Below are 12,162 nucleotides of genomic sequence, written 5' to 3'. Positions count from 1 at the left end.
GCATGCTGTAAACAACAGTACTGCTCTGTTTCTTCCCTCCTCGCACATTTGCTGCTGCACTCCACTAAATTAAACTACTCCAAAGAACTCTCCTGGCTATACCAAAGAAATTGAAAGCAAGGCTACCTACATCACTGGCCAACTTCTCATAGTCTTCCATTAGCTGCTCATTTTCTTGATTCACAGCCAGCACCTTGCAGATGCGATTGGCTGCCGTTTCAGCCTGTTAACAAGAGAGAAAGAGAACAAGAGAAGAAAACAAAAACAGCATCATTAGCAAAGATGTTCCATGTTCCAACCCATGTCTAAGAGAATGATACTTGTCCCGTTTTCTTTCAATATTTCAAAAACTTGTTAGTACCACCACTTCTGGGAGATTAGGACGAGAGGCACATTTTGGGAATTTCAGTCTGAATGTGAACTTGTCCAACCTGAAATGTTTGGGTTTTTTTCATCCTCTAAAACAAAATCATCAATGATAAAAGGGCCTGGAATAATCAACGTAAAGAAGTGGAAGAAAAGCCACAAGCCCTGAATTCAGATCCCAGCGAAAAACAATACCTGATGATCCTTTGCATTGTTATAAGGATAGGCATTTGGCACAAGCCATAGAATGATGTCACGTGGGTCATAAGGTCATCATGCAAATTATGTAAATGATCTCATAACACGTGACATCACTTGTCCCTTTGAACATCCAGCAAAATCCCAGGAGCTCGTTGGGAGTTATAGATGCTGCAATATTATTTCAATTGAATTATTTGCAGAATTTTACTTGACAATAATTTTATTTTAAAAACGGCAGCAGCTGTTTTGTAACTCTGTCTTTTGTTCTTGTGGGTTTTACTGGTTGCTAGCAAACAGTAACCCCAAATCTCTAGCATGTTTGAACTTCTGTATCCTATCACAACGGCCAAAATAAATGACAAACCAAGTCCAAGCTTTGTTCCAAAGTGTTCAAATACTTCTTTACATTACTCTATGGGACCTCCTATTGCAGAGAACTAAGCTTTCAGAGAATTAAGCTTTTGCTTTAGAAACTTTTAGTGAAGAAGCAAAGAAAAAAAATCATAAATAATCATACCTAAAATGAACAAATATGTATTTTAAAATACATGGCTATATGATCCCAAGTTAAAGAGGGAGCATCCAAAGCATACTCTGCAGAAAATAGTCAATTATTTCAAATCTCTGATCCTGACAACCAGATTGGTACAAAGTATTTGATATCAAAAAAGATCAACAAAACAGAAAAATTGTCTTGCTTTTTCTCTAGGAAATGGGTGTGCCCTAGGTTTAAAGTGCCATAATAAAAATGTTATCCTAAAAAAAATAGGTTCTGCAGATTTTTTTAAAAAGGTGAATGTTTAATTATATCGCTTTATTTTATTATTTTGCACATGTGATCTGCATCTTCCAATTAAAGTGCAGTACAGTAGAGTTCTCTGAACACAGAAACTTTTAAGCTTGTGTTGAAGTCAGTTAATAATAATTGTTGATTGCAAAAGGCCACCTTACTTGGATCCGCACATATATTACACTGATGCATTTTGACATCCTAGATTCTTGGGAAGAACTCAGTGCATCTAAGGGCCAACACCAGCTAAAGAACTGACAGCTGTGACTTCACGTTGTTGTGAATAGATAATAATAATTTGCTTCTATTTGCCTTGCTTTGACCAATAAAAATACCACAAGATTCTTCTAGCAATCTGGAAACTGACAGCCCCGTTTCATATATTCTTTATTCCAAATTAAGTCTCGATTTTGACTCATGCTTCGTTTTACATATGTTACATAATATACAGTAATTAATCACCTGTTTGCAGAACATTGTGCTTTGGCTTTTGCAAATGCTTTTAACCAGGTTTAATTAAGCAGGAGGTTAAAATTCCAGCTTTAAGTAGCTATATTGAGGCACTGGTTTGGGAAGCAAGAAACTAGCTTTCTATGTTACAAAATTCACTTCTTCACATTAACTGCTCATAAAATATAGTGTACTGTATATGTATAATGCAGAGTAAAAAAAATACTGATCTATGGACTTATGTGAACTGATTGTTTCCTCTATCAAGGATCCAATTATTTTGAAGGGATTTTTTGAACTGTATTTTTTTTTTACTATCCTTTGAGAATAAAAAAGTTTTGTTCCAAGTTATGTTTGTCCTAAAGTTTCCCTCATCAGAATGCACCATTTTTCTGGGTCACTGTCCAGTTTTTTTTTTTAAAAGGGCATCTTAATTAATGAATTAAGTATGAGAATAGCTTGGACAAAGACACATCCACGGAATTTCCCTGAAAGATGCCAAACTGCAGTGGCTCTGAGAGCTGCAGATTTTACACGTTTTGCTCACCTCTTTGCTTTATTATCACATTAAAAAATACAGAATAAACATGGTTATTGCAGAATGCATTTTGCTCCTAAGTTAATCCAAAATAAAACTCAATATCCATTTTTTTTCAGGAAACATAAAAAAGACTAAAGCTGAATTAAAAGGCTTTATTTCCAGAAATCCACAAAGTAAAGTATTAAAAACAAGTTATAAGTACCAATTTAGTAATTAAAAAATGCTCATGCACTTTAGGGTTATGAAAGTTAGAAGCAGCTGGGGAGGAAAGGAAGCAAACTGACCGTAGCAAGTGTATATTTAGAGAAATACTCAGATAACACTCCCCCCATGTACATACACACATACAAATCAAATGAAGGAAAAGCAACCCTACATACACACACATATCATGACAGGCAGGGGCCCTGTACCTTCAGTGACTCAGTATAACAGAATGAAAGAAGCAGAAAGTTGATCATGTGACCTCCCCTTCAGAGCTGGTAGCAGTAATGAGAAATCTGAATGAGAAATGGAGTGACATCACAATAAATCACCTAGTCAAGAATTGGGATGGAGACTGAAAAGATAACCATGTGCTCCTAGGCCTGCATCAAAATGCTATGCACTCAACGCACATTAGCCCTGCCAGCTAACAGAAATGGATCACGAAAAAAATTCAGAGGAACCAAATCCTTGGGGCAAGCCTCCCCACCCTGATCCCCTCGAAAATGGCCATAGTTCAAGGAGACCGTTAAACAAGCCAATGCGATCTGGCCAACTCATTCCATCTGTCTTGCTATAGCCAACTCCCCAAGGATAACTCAAGAGAGGGGCAAGTAAATTGCAGCGGGCCTTGTCTTGCTTCAGGTTTGAATCTTCTCAAGTTAGAACTCCTCAAGGCTGGGGTCAGCCAGAGCGTGGAGTAACTTGTCCCTTTTGTCCCTCTCTTGAATTATCCCGCATTGAATTGTCCCACAGTGAGTTGGCCATGCGAGTTGGCCGGGGCAAGTCACCCCATTCCAAAGCCAATGAAACGCCCATTAGTTCACGTCAGGCCATGTCTAAGTCAGATTCATCCTCATTGTGCCTCTTGTGTACCTAGAGTTGACCAGTGGGTTATGCCTTCACCTAAAACAAGGACCTTTGCATTATTTGAGATTCTGAAAGAAAGCAGACTTGAATTCCAGTGCTAGGATACAAAGGGGAGAAACTAGAGTGGCTGTGTATTTCTTAATTATTTCACTTCCTTTCAGGTAGATTGTGGGGATGTGAAACTTAAGGCTTCCCACCCCAACTCCCCACTTTTACACAATTTACTTGGTCAGGGGCTTTTTTTGAAACAAAATAGGAAGTATGAGTTTGTCAGTAACCTCAATTTCTGTGAAATCTTAAAACAGGGAGCACAAGCCTATCAACTACACAAAGAGGTATGGAATTCTTTCTGATATAACTAAGTCAGCCAATAGTTCTGTTTTGATTGTTAGCCAATTCCAGGTAAGACTGTTACTCATGATATGGGCCAGACCCAACATGTCCTATGAACATGGCTGACATGTTACACTTCAACTCCCACAGTCCCCATCCAACCCATGGTTTTGTTGAATTCCTCTCATTGGAGAATGCAGATACATGAGCCATTATTTTTAATAAACTTTACACCAGTTATTGTTCCTGAGAACAAATCTAACAAATCTTCTAACTGAGAAAAGCTTTCTAACAAGATGAGAAACAATGCTAATTGCAGACTAAACATAGAATCTACTCATTGGTGAATAGAAATGTTATTTTAATAGTTGTGTTCAGCTATCACTCAAAGAAATGAAATAGTGAATTGTTATTTAAAATGAGTAGCAATATATATATATGGAAAACTTCTGACAAATTGCTACTTTCCAAAGAAATGAAACCGAATCTATGTGTTCAAAGAAAGCTCTTTGATTGTAAATATGCTAAGTTTAAAAACCAACTCTGTATATGTTGGTGTATATATGCTGCCTTCTGCTACATTTCATAATATTTACAGAAGAGGATTTTCCATCCTTCTCAAGCAGAACTGAGCAAAGTTTTGGCACCATACTAAAATAAAACTTGTATTTATCATCCACGTTGTCTCTTAAGCACTGAAACAGCTTTAGAAAAGCTTTTAGTAGGTAAGCTTTTAGTAAACTGGTGACACGGTTATTTGAAAACCTGGGTTTTCCATTTAAAATAATTGATATAAATTCAATTTATATCCCAGTTTTCTCAAACTAAACTTTTTATATATATAAAAGAGAGAATGAGTAAAATGTGTGCTTTTAAAACACACACCTATCTGCACACATTAAAAAGATCTGCTAACCTCCTTCTGCAAAACATATTCTCTAAAATAGTCACTTTTAAGCACATTGTTAAGGTGTAGGCCCAATTCTGATCATTTCCAAGGTGACAATGAGGTACCTACTAGAAACAACTCAATCAGAAACGAATGCAGCTTATCAGCTACACATGAACTGGGCCTGTACTTTCAACTTATAATATTTTAGTTTAATGCGAACTGAAACCCTACAGGCTTGATAAATTATTTTGGAAAATGAATACAAATGTGCATGCTAATTGTTATTATAAGAAGATGACATCATGGAAAGTAAGGGTGAAATTTCTAAGATTGCCTTGGGCAGTGAGAAAGATTAAGGCTCACATCAGCTGTCCTCAAGTGAGCACAAGGATCCAACAGGAAGCTATAAGAACATGGACTAAAGGCTGCTTTCCCCTTGGTAGCTTATACTCAGGTATGGATAAATGCGTTAGTGCCAATTCTGAATGCCACACGTAAGCTGTTGGTTGTTTTTTTTGTTTACAAACTGCACACAATCAGTGAAAGGGAATCCATAGAAAGCAAATACAGGCTGTGGCCAAGTACAAAAAAAGTCAAGGGGAGAGCACCTAGCTGTATGGCATGGGGGGGTGGGGGGAACCATTGGAGACATGATTATAGAGAGTTTAAAAAAACAAAACAAAGCTGAAAGAATAAGAAAACATTGCAAATGACAGAAAGTAAAAATAATGCCAGGAAACCACTGAGTGGCAGAAGGAGACAAAGAGGTGGAAGCAAGGATAAGCAAGAAAAAGAAAGAGTATGCAGAAACTCTTGAAATATAATCTAGCCTTAGGACTAGATATTAATATAGCTATGCCCCAACTTGTACCCCCAACAAGTGTATTGGAGTGCAAATGTAATTCTTCACTCCAAAGTAGGGTTTCCAGCACATAAAAGGGGAGTTCCAGGTTGGGGAAAGAAAGGTATACTGTATTTAAGTATTAAGGTGGCCTTAGAGCAGGGGTGTCCAAACTTGGGAACTTTAAGACTTGTGGACTTCAACTCCCAGAATTCCCCAGCCAGCCATGCTGGCTGGGGAATTCTGGGAGTTGAAGTCCACAAGTCTTAAAGTTCCCAAGTTTGGACACCCCTGCCTTAGAGTTTTCTCCTCATGTGGGGGAAAGACCTGGGATTTTCAGAAGGACTCCTGAGAAGTCTTTTGCTGAGGGTGGATCTGGCAAATTGGACATATTTGTCTTCTTTTTTTAAAAAAGTTGTTTTGGGGAGGTCCAATTAGGCATGTTCTGATCACATTGATATTAAAACACTATCAACAGGCGAGAAGGGATTTGGTTTTTTTATGATATCCTAAAGAGCACATTTAGGTCTACAATTATAAACAAGCTGGAGTCTTTAACTCTACTATTCCTAGATGTAGCCAATAGCAATGGAATCCTCTCGCTTATTGAAAAAAACAGAAATAAAACCTTTTGAATGGCTGGCTTTTTTTCCACTACAGGAAACAAATCATATACAATGGCATTCATGTACAGCTTTTTTCAATATAGATACAGAAACTACAGCCTGGAGAGAAAACTCAGCTCTGCTCATCCTTGCTCCTCTTAATATTTTTCTGCCAAAGGCTGCCTGATCTCTATTCTATTCCCCTCACAAGAAAAAAGAGTCATGGTTCCTTCCATTTATGAGATATTTCTAATTTATCCTTCACAAGAATTAGAATTAGAACAACAGAGTTGGAAGGGAACTTGGAGGTCTTCAAGTCCAACCCTTGCTTAGGCAGGAAACTCTACATCACTTCAGAAAAATGGTTATCCAACATCTTCTTAAAATGTTGGTGCCTTCACAACTTCTGGAGGCAAGTTGTTCCATCGATTAATTGTTCTAATTGTCAGGAAATTTCTCCTCAGTTCTAAGTTGCTTCTCTCCTAGATTAGTTTCCACCCATTACTTCTTGTCCAACCCCCTCAAGGTTGTCCTACCTATCCCAAGAACAAGGATAAAGATTCAATTTGAGAGGAAACCATGTTTTAGAAGAAAAAAACATTGGAAGAGTTTAAAAAGGGCCTCTTTGTGCAGGTCCCAGTTCACTCCACATTGAAGTCTGTGTGGTTGCACTTGCAAAACATCTGAAAAGAAGAAGTGTGGCTGAGCTCTACTTGCAGCAGGGTCTCACCCTCTAGTGCAATGGTAGTTATGGCCACACTACTAAAACGCCTATAAACTGGCCTTTTTTAAACACCCCCAAACGTTTCACTACTGTAAATAATAGACTAGTGCTACATCAGTCTTTAAGAACTATCAGGCTTAAGAGGTTCCAAGGGATTCTGCACCCTGCAGAGAAAAGGAAGACTTTTGAGGAAGCTTCCCACTTGGAGAAGATATGAACGTTGTCAAATAAAGCAGAACGTGTTTCCTTAATTTGGATTAGTTTCAATACAGCCTGGGAGCTGCAGGAGGGCAATTATGTCCAGGAAAATGCAGAGTTCTTCTGTGTCGCAAGAAAGAAACAGAGAGCTCAGCAAAGTTAATGATCTTTTTTTAAAATCCCCAAGATATTAAGAATGATAAATATTAGAGCTCAAAATGAAAGCCAGCACTGGATTCCATATCTGTAAGACTTTATAATATTTTTCTCTAAATTTGGTGGGCAGGAAATAGGAGGAGGAGGAGGGGTGGTTAGGAGTAAAGGCTCACCTTCTGCGCACCTGAGAAGGCGTGGTAGTAACATGAAACATAGGTCATAATGGCCTTCTCATCCGGCCTTAGCGTGCCTATAATATCTGTGCAAAGAAGGAGAAGAGGTTGAAAGGATAAAGTAAGAAGCAGCACACAGAATAAAATAAAACAGTCATGGGTGATAAGAGAGGGAGGAAACTTCTCATCATGCATTGCAGGACAGGCCAAACAGATTTCCATGCGGAGTGTTGGGGATTTGAATCAGAATATGACTGGCAGAATTGGCTTTGTGGACTCCATGAATCTGTTACCACGACCCCTGTCAGTTTTACGTGACACTATTGAACTTTTTTCTTTTTTCTTTTTTTACACAACTCCACAGTCAGTATATTCAACCCACTTGGAAATGGGCAAAATTAAGATTCTAGGAAACCAACTCCTGGCAGAAAGTAGACCTAGCAAAACAAAACAAGGTTACAACGTCTTTGGATGAGTTATTTGTTTACTAACTGTTGTGCTCATAAAAAAACTTGATAACTATATCCCTCTTTTAAGTGAATAAACCTTTTGGCAAATTAGAGCCCAACTATATCTTGGGAAATATTGCCAGCACTCCCTTCGAAAAGAGTGTAGTTTCCAAGTTTATGACTACCATGAATGAACATTCTCATCCAACAGAACTTCTCTCTTACTAAGTGTTACTATGTCAGAACAAAGAAGTCTTGCTTTTTCTTCAACGTGTTAGCTTTCCTTAAAGAGAGAATTATTGCCAAGGGGAAACAACCACTCACAGAAATATATTATATGCATTGTGTAAGCCTTCTGTTCAGACAGATCAGCCCTTATTGTCATCTTATGAAATACACCCAATCCCCAGAAGTCTCTGGTTTGTAATTGCAGAATAAAGGAGCGGGGATATTGAATGCTTGTTATTTCAGACACGTGCAGCAAAAAAGCTCTGGATTAATCCCTTGCCCAATATAGAAATATCATAAATCAACTATGCCACATAATCAGATTGGATATTGGATTACTACTCAAGAAATGGTAGACTGAACTCAATTATAAGATCAGTGCTATCATAGGGGGATTCTGGAAATGTATTTCATACTGAAAGTATTTAATCATTTGGAAAGTTTGGAAAACAATAGCAAATGTTTTAGATTTGCTTCTGCTTTGTTTTAGAAGACATGTCTCTCTCAAACCAAAAGTGAGAGGCCTATCTTAAAGTTGAGTTTGACACAGTTCAACAGGTTTGACAGTCAATCTGTTTGAATTCCTACAATGTTTGAAATAAGCATGTATGTTTAAGAACATACATTTTTTAAAAACTAACCTCAAGCCCATTTAGTCCAGAATTATTTTTTAAATGTTCCCCAAATCTTTAAGGGGATTTTGGTGACTCTTCTATCTATTGCTGCCTTGAGTCAAATTTTATGTTTTTAATGCCTTTTTGAAGTGGTTTGCAAGTTCAAACTGAGAAAAGCAAGCTTATCTCATCCACTTTCATACTGCATTTTTGTTTGGAATTGTATGGTTAATTTTCCAAATTTCTGTCTTCATGCTCATATACCCAGTACGTATCTGTGTCTCCTAAATGAAAGATGGGGAGCATCTGTCAGCCTGAATCTTGATACTAAATCATCCACGCACCTGACATAAAATAGTAGTTTCTTATTTACACCACAGCTCATTGTAGTAACTCTGGATTAGTTCTTACTGAATTCAATCACATTTACTTCAAAGCAAATGTGAATAGTACTGCAAAGCCCCTTTGATCCAGAACAAATTTTGAGACAATAAGGAACAATTGATTCATTAAATTATAATCTTCAGTGACAAGTTCTTACTTGGAGAATGAGCAACATTTCAGGGGATTAAAAGAAAAGAATGTAAACATACTTATCTAGGAAATCCAGCCATTTGCAAGATTGTGCTGTTTTACAGAACTACCCCATGACAATTTCTTTTGAGGGGTTAAAGCCTTCTGACATCAGCAAAACAATTTTGCACAAAGTGACACGATAACTATTTAACTATCAACTTCTACAGTACTTCAGTCACAAAGTTGTATTGCTGAGATATGGTGGATGGAACCCAGTTATTTATTTCCCTGGTTAAAATGAGTGTTCCTGAAGATCACCTCAGAAGAAATGCTTGCACTGAGTGAGTCAAGGGAGAATTCCTGGTGCTTTTAAAGAGGCCGCAAGACTTATCGGAGAATGGCTTGGCATTGCATCACTGACTGTAGAACTGTATTTGATTAATATGCACTCCCAGATTCCTATACACTTGGAGTACCACTAAGGCACCACTGCTCTCAAATAATAATAACAAAGATGCCCGTAGCTAGATAGGAAAGAGAAAGAGAGAGAAAGAGAGAGAGAAAGCGAGAGCAAGAAAGAGGCTTGGACATTAGCAAGAGGACCAGGTGCGCTTGTGGAAGGAGCTTGGAATCCTGCGATACCTTCTGGGCTCCTGAGAAGGCGTGGTAGAAGCTAGAAACATAGGTCATGATGGCCTTCTCGTCAGGACGGGCTGTTCCAACAATGTCTGTCAAAGAAAACCTGAAGTTAAAGAGCATCTTAACTTAGGGGAAGTGAGAAAAGTGAGGTACTAGGGGCACCAAGTGAAGAGTGGAATAACTCTTTAGGTCCTGCACATTTTTTTTTACAAAGGCCTCTTTGGATCTGCTTAGGAGGAGGCTCTCCTACGTTGAAGGGAAGTTATTCCTGCTTCTTTCCCCCTTGCTTAAAAAAAAAGTTTTTTGAGAAATATGCAGATTAGCACTTGACAATAGGTAGGTGTCTATTAGGTCAGCAAAAATATGGACCTTACAACTTCTCGATAGTTACTGTACTAAATGAAACTACTATTGTCCCTCCACCCAAAACTTGCCAATTGTTTTGAATCTGCTTTTGGCCTGAGTGTTCCAAGCATTTGTTGAAGGGTTATTATTATTTATTATTATTTTATTTATTTGTATCCCAATTTTATTATTTTTACAAATAATTCAAGTTGGCGAACATATCCACCACACCTTCCTCCTCCTATTTTTCCCACAATAATCCTATGAAGTGAGATGTGCTGAGAGAGAGAGAGAGAGAGAGACTGGCCCAAAGTCAGCCAGCTGGATTTCATGGCTAAGACAGGACTTGACCTCACGGTCTCCTGCTTTCTAGCCTGGTGCCTTAACCACTAGGCCAAACTGATTATAAGAGTAGGTGCTGATCATTTTTCAAATTAATGTTTTTCACAGCACCTCCTTGCTGCTATAAGGGGGAAGACAAGGAGTGAGCATGATGGTCTCTAACACAAAAATACTTTGATGTGGTCTGACTATTCCTTTCTTCTTTGAGTTTTGTTGGGGTTCCATTTAAACTCTTTACCTTGAGATACCAAGTCCAGAGGCTCTCTGTAAGAACATGAGGTCTTGGGAATCTCACCTAAAACTACTTGCAGAGCATAAAGGTGAACATTAAAATCATTGTTTGATTTTGACTGTCCCCCAAAGTGGGGCATTCTAATATCTCGATCTACATGTTCCCGAGTCCCTTAGCCAATGAACTGATAACTGGAAAATTCTGGGAAATATAGTCCTGAGATATTTTAGAGAAGGATTAAGCAAATTAAACAGTGGACAGACTGGCAGTCACATCCTGCGGAGGGTGTCCTACGTTTCTGTATATGGCTAAGATCTACTCTAGAAACAGTTCTCAAAATTCATGTCCTAGATGGAAGGAAACAACTTGAAAGAGCCTAGCAAACAATAAATCGTTTTCACAAACTTTAAGGAAAAAAGAAAAGGCAATGTAGAGAGACTGAAAAACAAAGGCAATGATAAAGCTAGCATTCAATGCCAGTGTTGATTTCTATAACACAGGGAGCAAAAATGAGTATTTAACATCAGTATTTTAGAAGCAGATATCCAAGAACACAGGGTTTATATTGAACCTGTGTTGATCCTATTTAAAGGACAGTGGCCTAAGAAATAAAATGTCAAGATGAACTATTTAAAAAGGGAAAAGACAATGAAGGATGACTAGTCCTTTGTTCTATTTTCTCTTTATGTATTGTATATTGCTATCATATCACTGTTTGCTGAATAATTTGACTTGTTTACCCAAGGTGGAACACTGAGTTAGTCAAAGACAGGTGTGCACCTATTACTGAGGCTCAAAAAGCACACCAGGGACCAGTGAAAGAAAGCATGAATGCCACTCCGCTATTATTTGTCTTAGCCAAGCTCACATACTTTTGCTACTACATGGAGCTAATGACCATGATAGGATCTCATGATTGGAACAAAATCATGCAAGACTTGACAGCTCATGTTAGAAAGTCCCAAATCTGTGCTGCTCCTACTGATATGTACACAAATATTTTCTATGTTATCCTATTAATCAAATGACATTAGTATTGTGCAGGATCCAAAAATTAGACCAATATGTTAAGACTGTGGCTGCTGCAGATGTATCAGACCTTAGTCTGATCTAAATGGATCTAAATGTGTGATAAGGAGGGAATGGCCTAATAAGAATCTCAGTTCTAGTAAATATATAAAGGCATTTTAAGGAACTTTTTGGGGGAAGTGGGAGGAAGAAAAGGGAAGCAAAACTGGGTTTTACTATACCTTCTGCATCCAACATCTTTGGAATATCTAAGTATCTTTCAGCCACATCAAAAGCTGTATTCAGATTTGTAAGAGGGTCGTCCTAAAAAATATAATGGTTTTATTAGCAATAAATACATAACACAAGAAAATACTTCAACAGCCATCAGTTACATAGTATACTTCACTGAAAAGGTAGATTAGTTGACCCAAAGAAAACAGAG

General features: G+C 37.9%; 1 protein-coding gene across 5 annotated transcripts in view; it reads right to left on the bottom strand.

Moving 5' to 3' along the window:
* The window catches only part of ACTN1 (actinin alpha 1), a 133,542-nt gene that overhangs the window by 29,743 nt on the left and 91,637 nt on the right, over positions 1–12,162 (bottom strand). For 3 of the 5 annotated variants that reach the window (XM_081966372.1, XM_081966370.1, XM_081966369.1), the window contains exons 7-9: positions 11,960–12,041; positions 9,794–9,879; positions 131–223 (exon numbers count right to left, since the gene is read on the bottom strand). In XM_081966372.1, coding sequence (XP_081822498.1) covers positions 131–223; positions 9,794–9,879; positions 11,960–12,041 — 261 coding nt within the window. Of the gene's footprint in view, positions 1–130; positions 224–2,761; positions 2,785–7,344; positions 7,431–9,793; positions 9,880–11,959; positions 12,042–12,162 lie in introns of those variants that run through there. The other 2 variants (XM_081966373.1, XM_081966371.1) reach the window with 2 other exon arrangements.

Source organism: Natrix helvetica (genome assembly GCF_964273705.1).
Source record: "Natrix helvetica genome assembly, chromosome: 1".
NCBI classification, from domain to species: Eukaryota; Metazoa; Chordata; class Lepidosauria; order Squamata; family Natricidae; genus Natrix; species Natrix helvetica.
The sequence above is the reverse complement of the archived record's forward strand: the minus strand, read 5'-3'. Positions and strand labels throughout refer to the sequence as shown.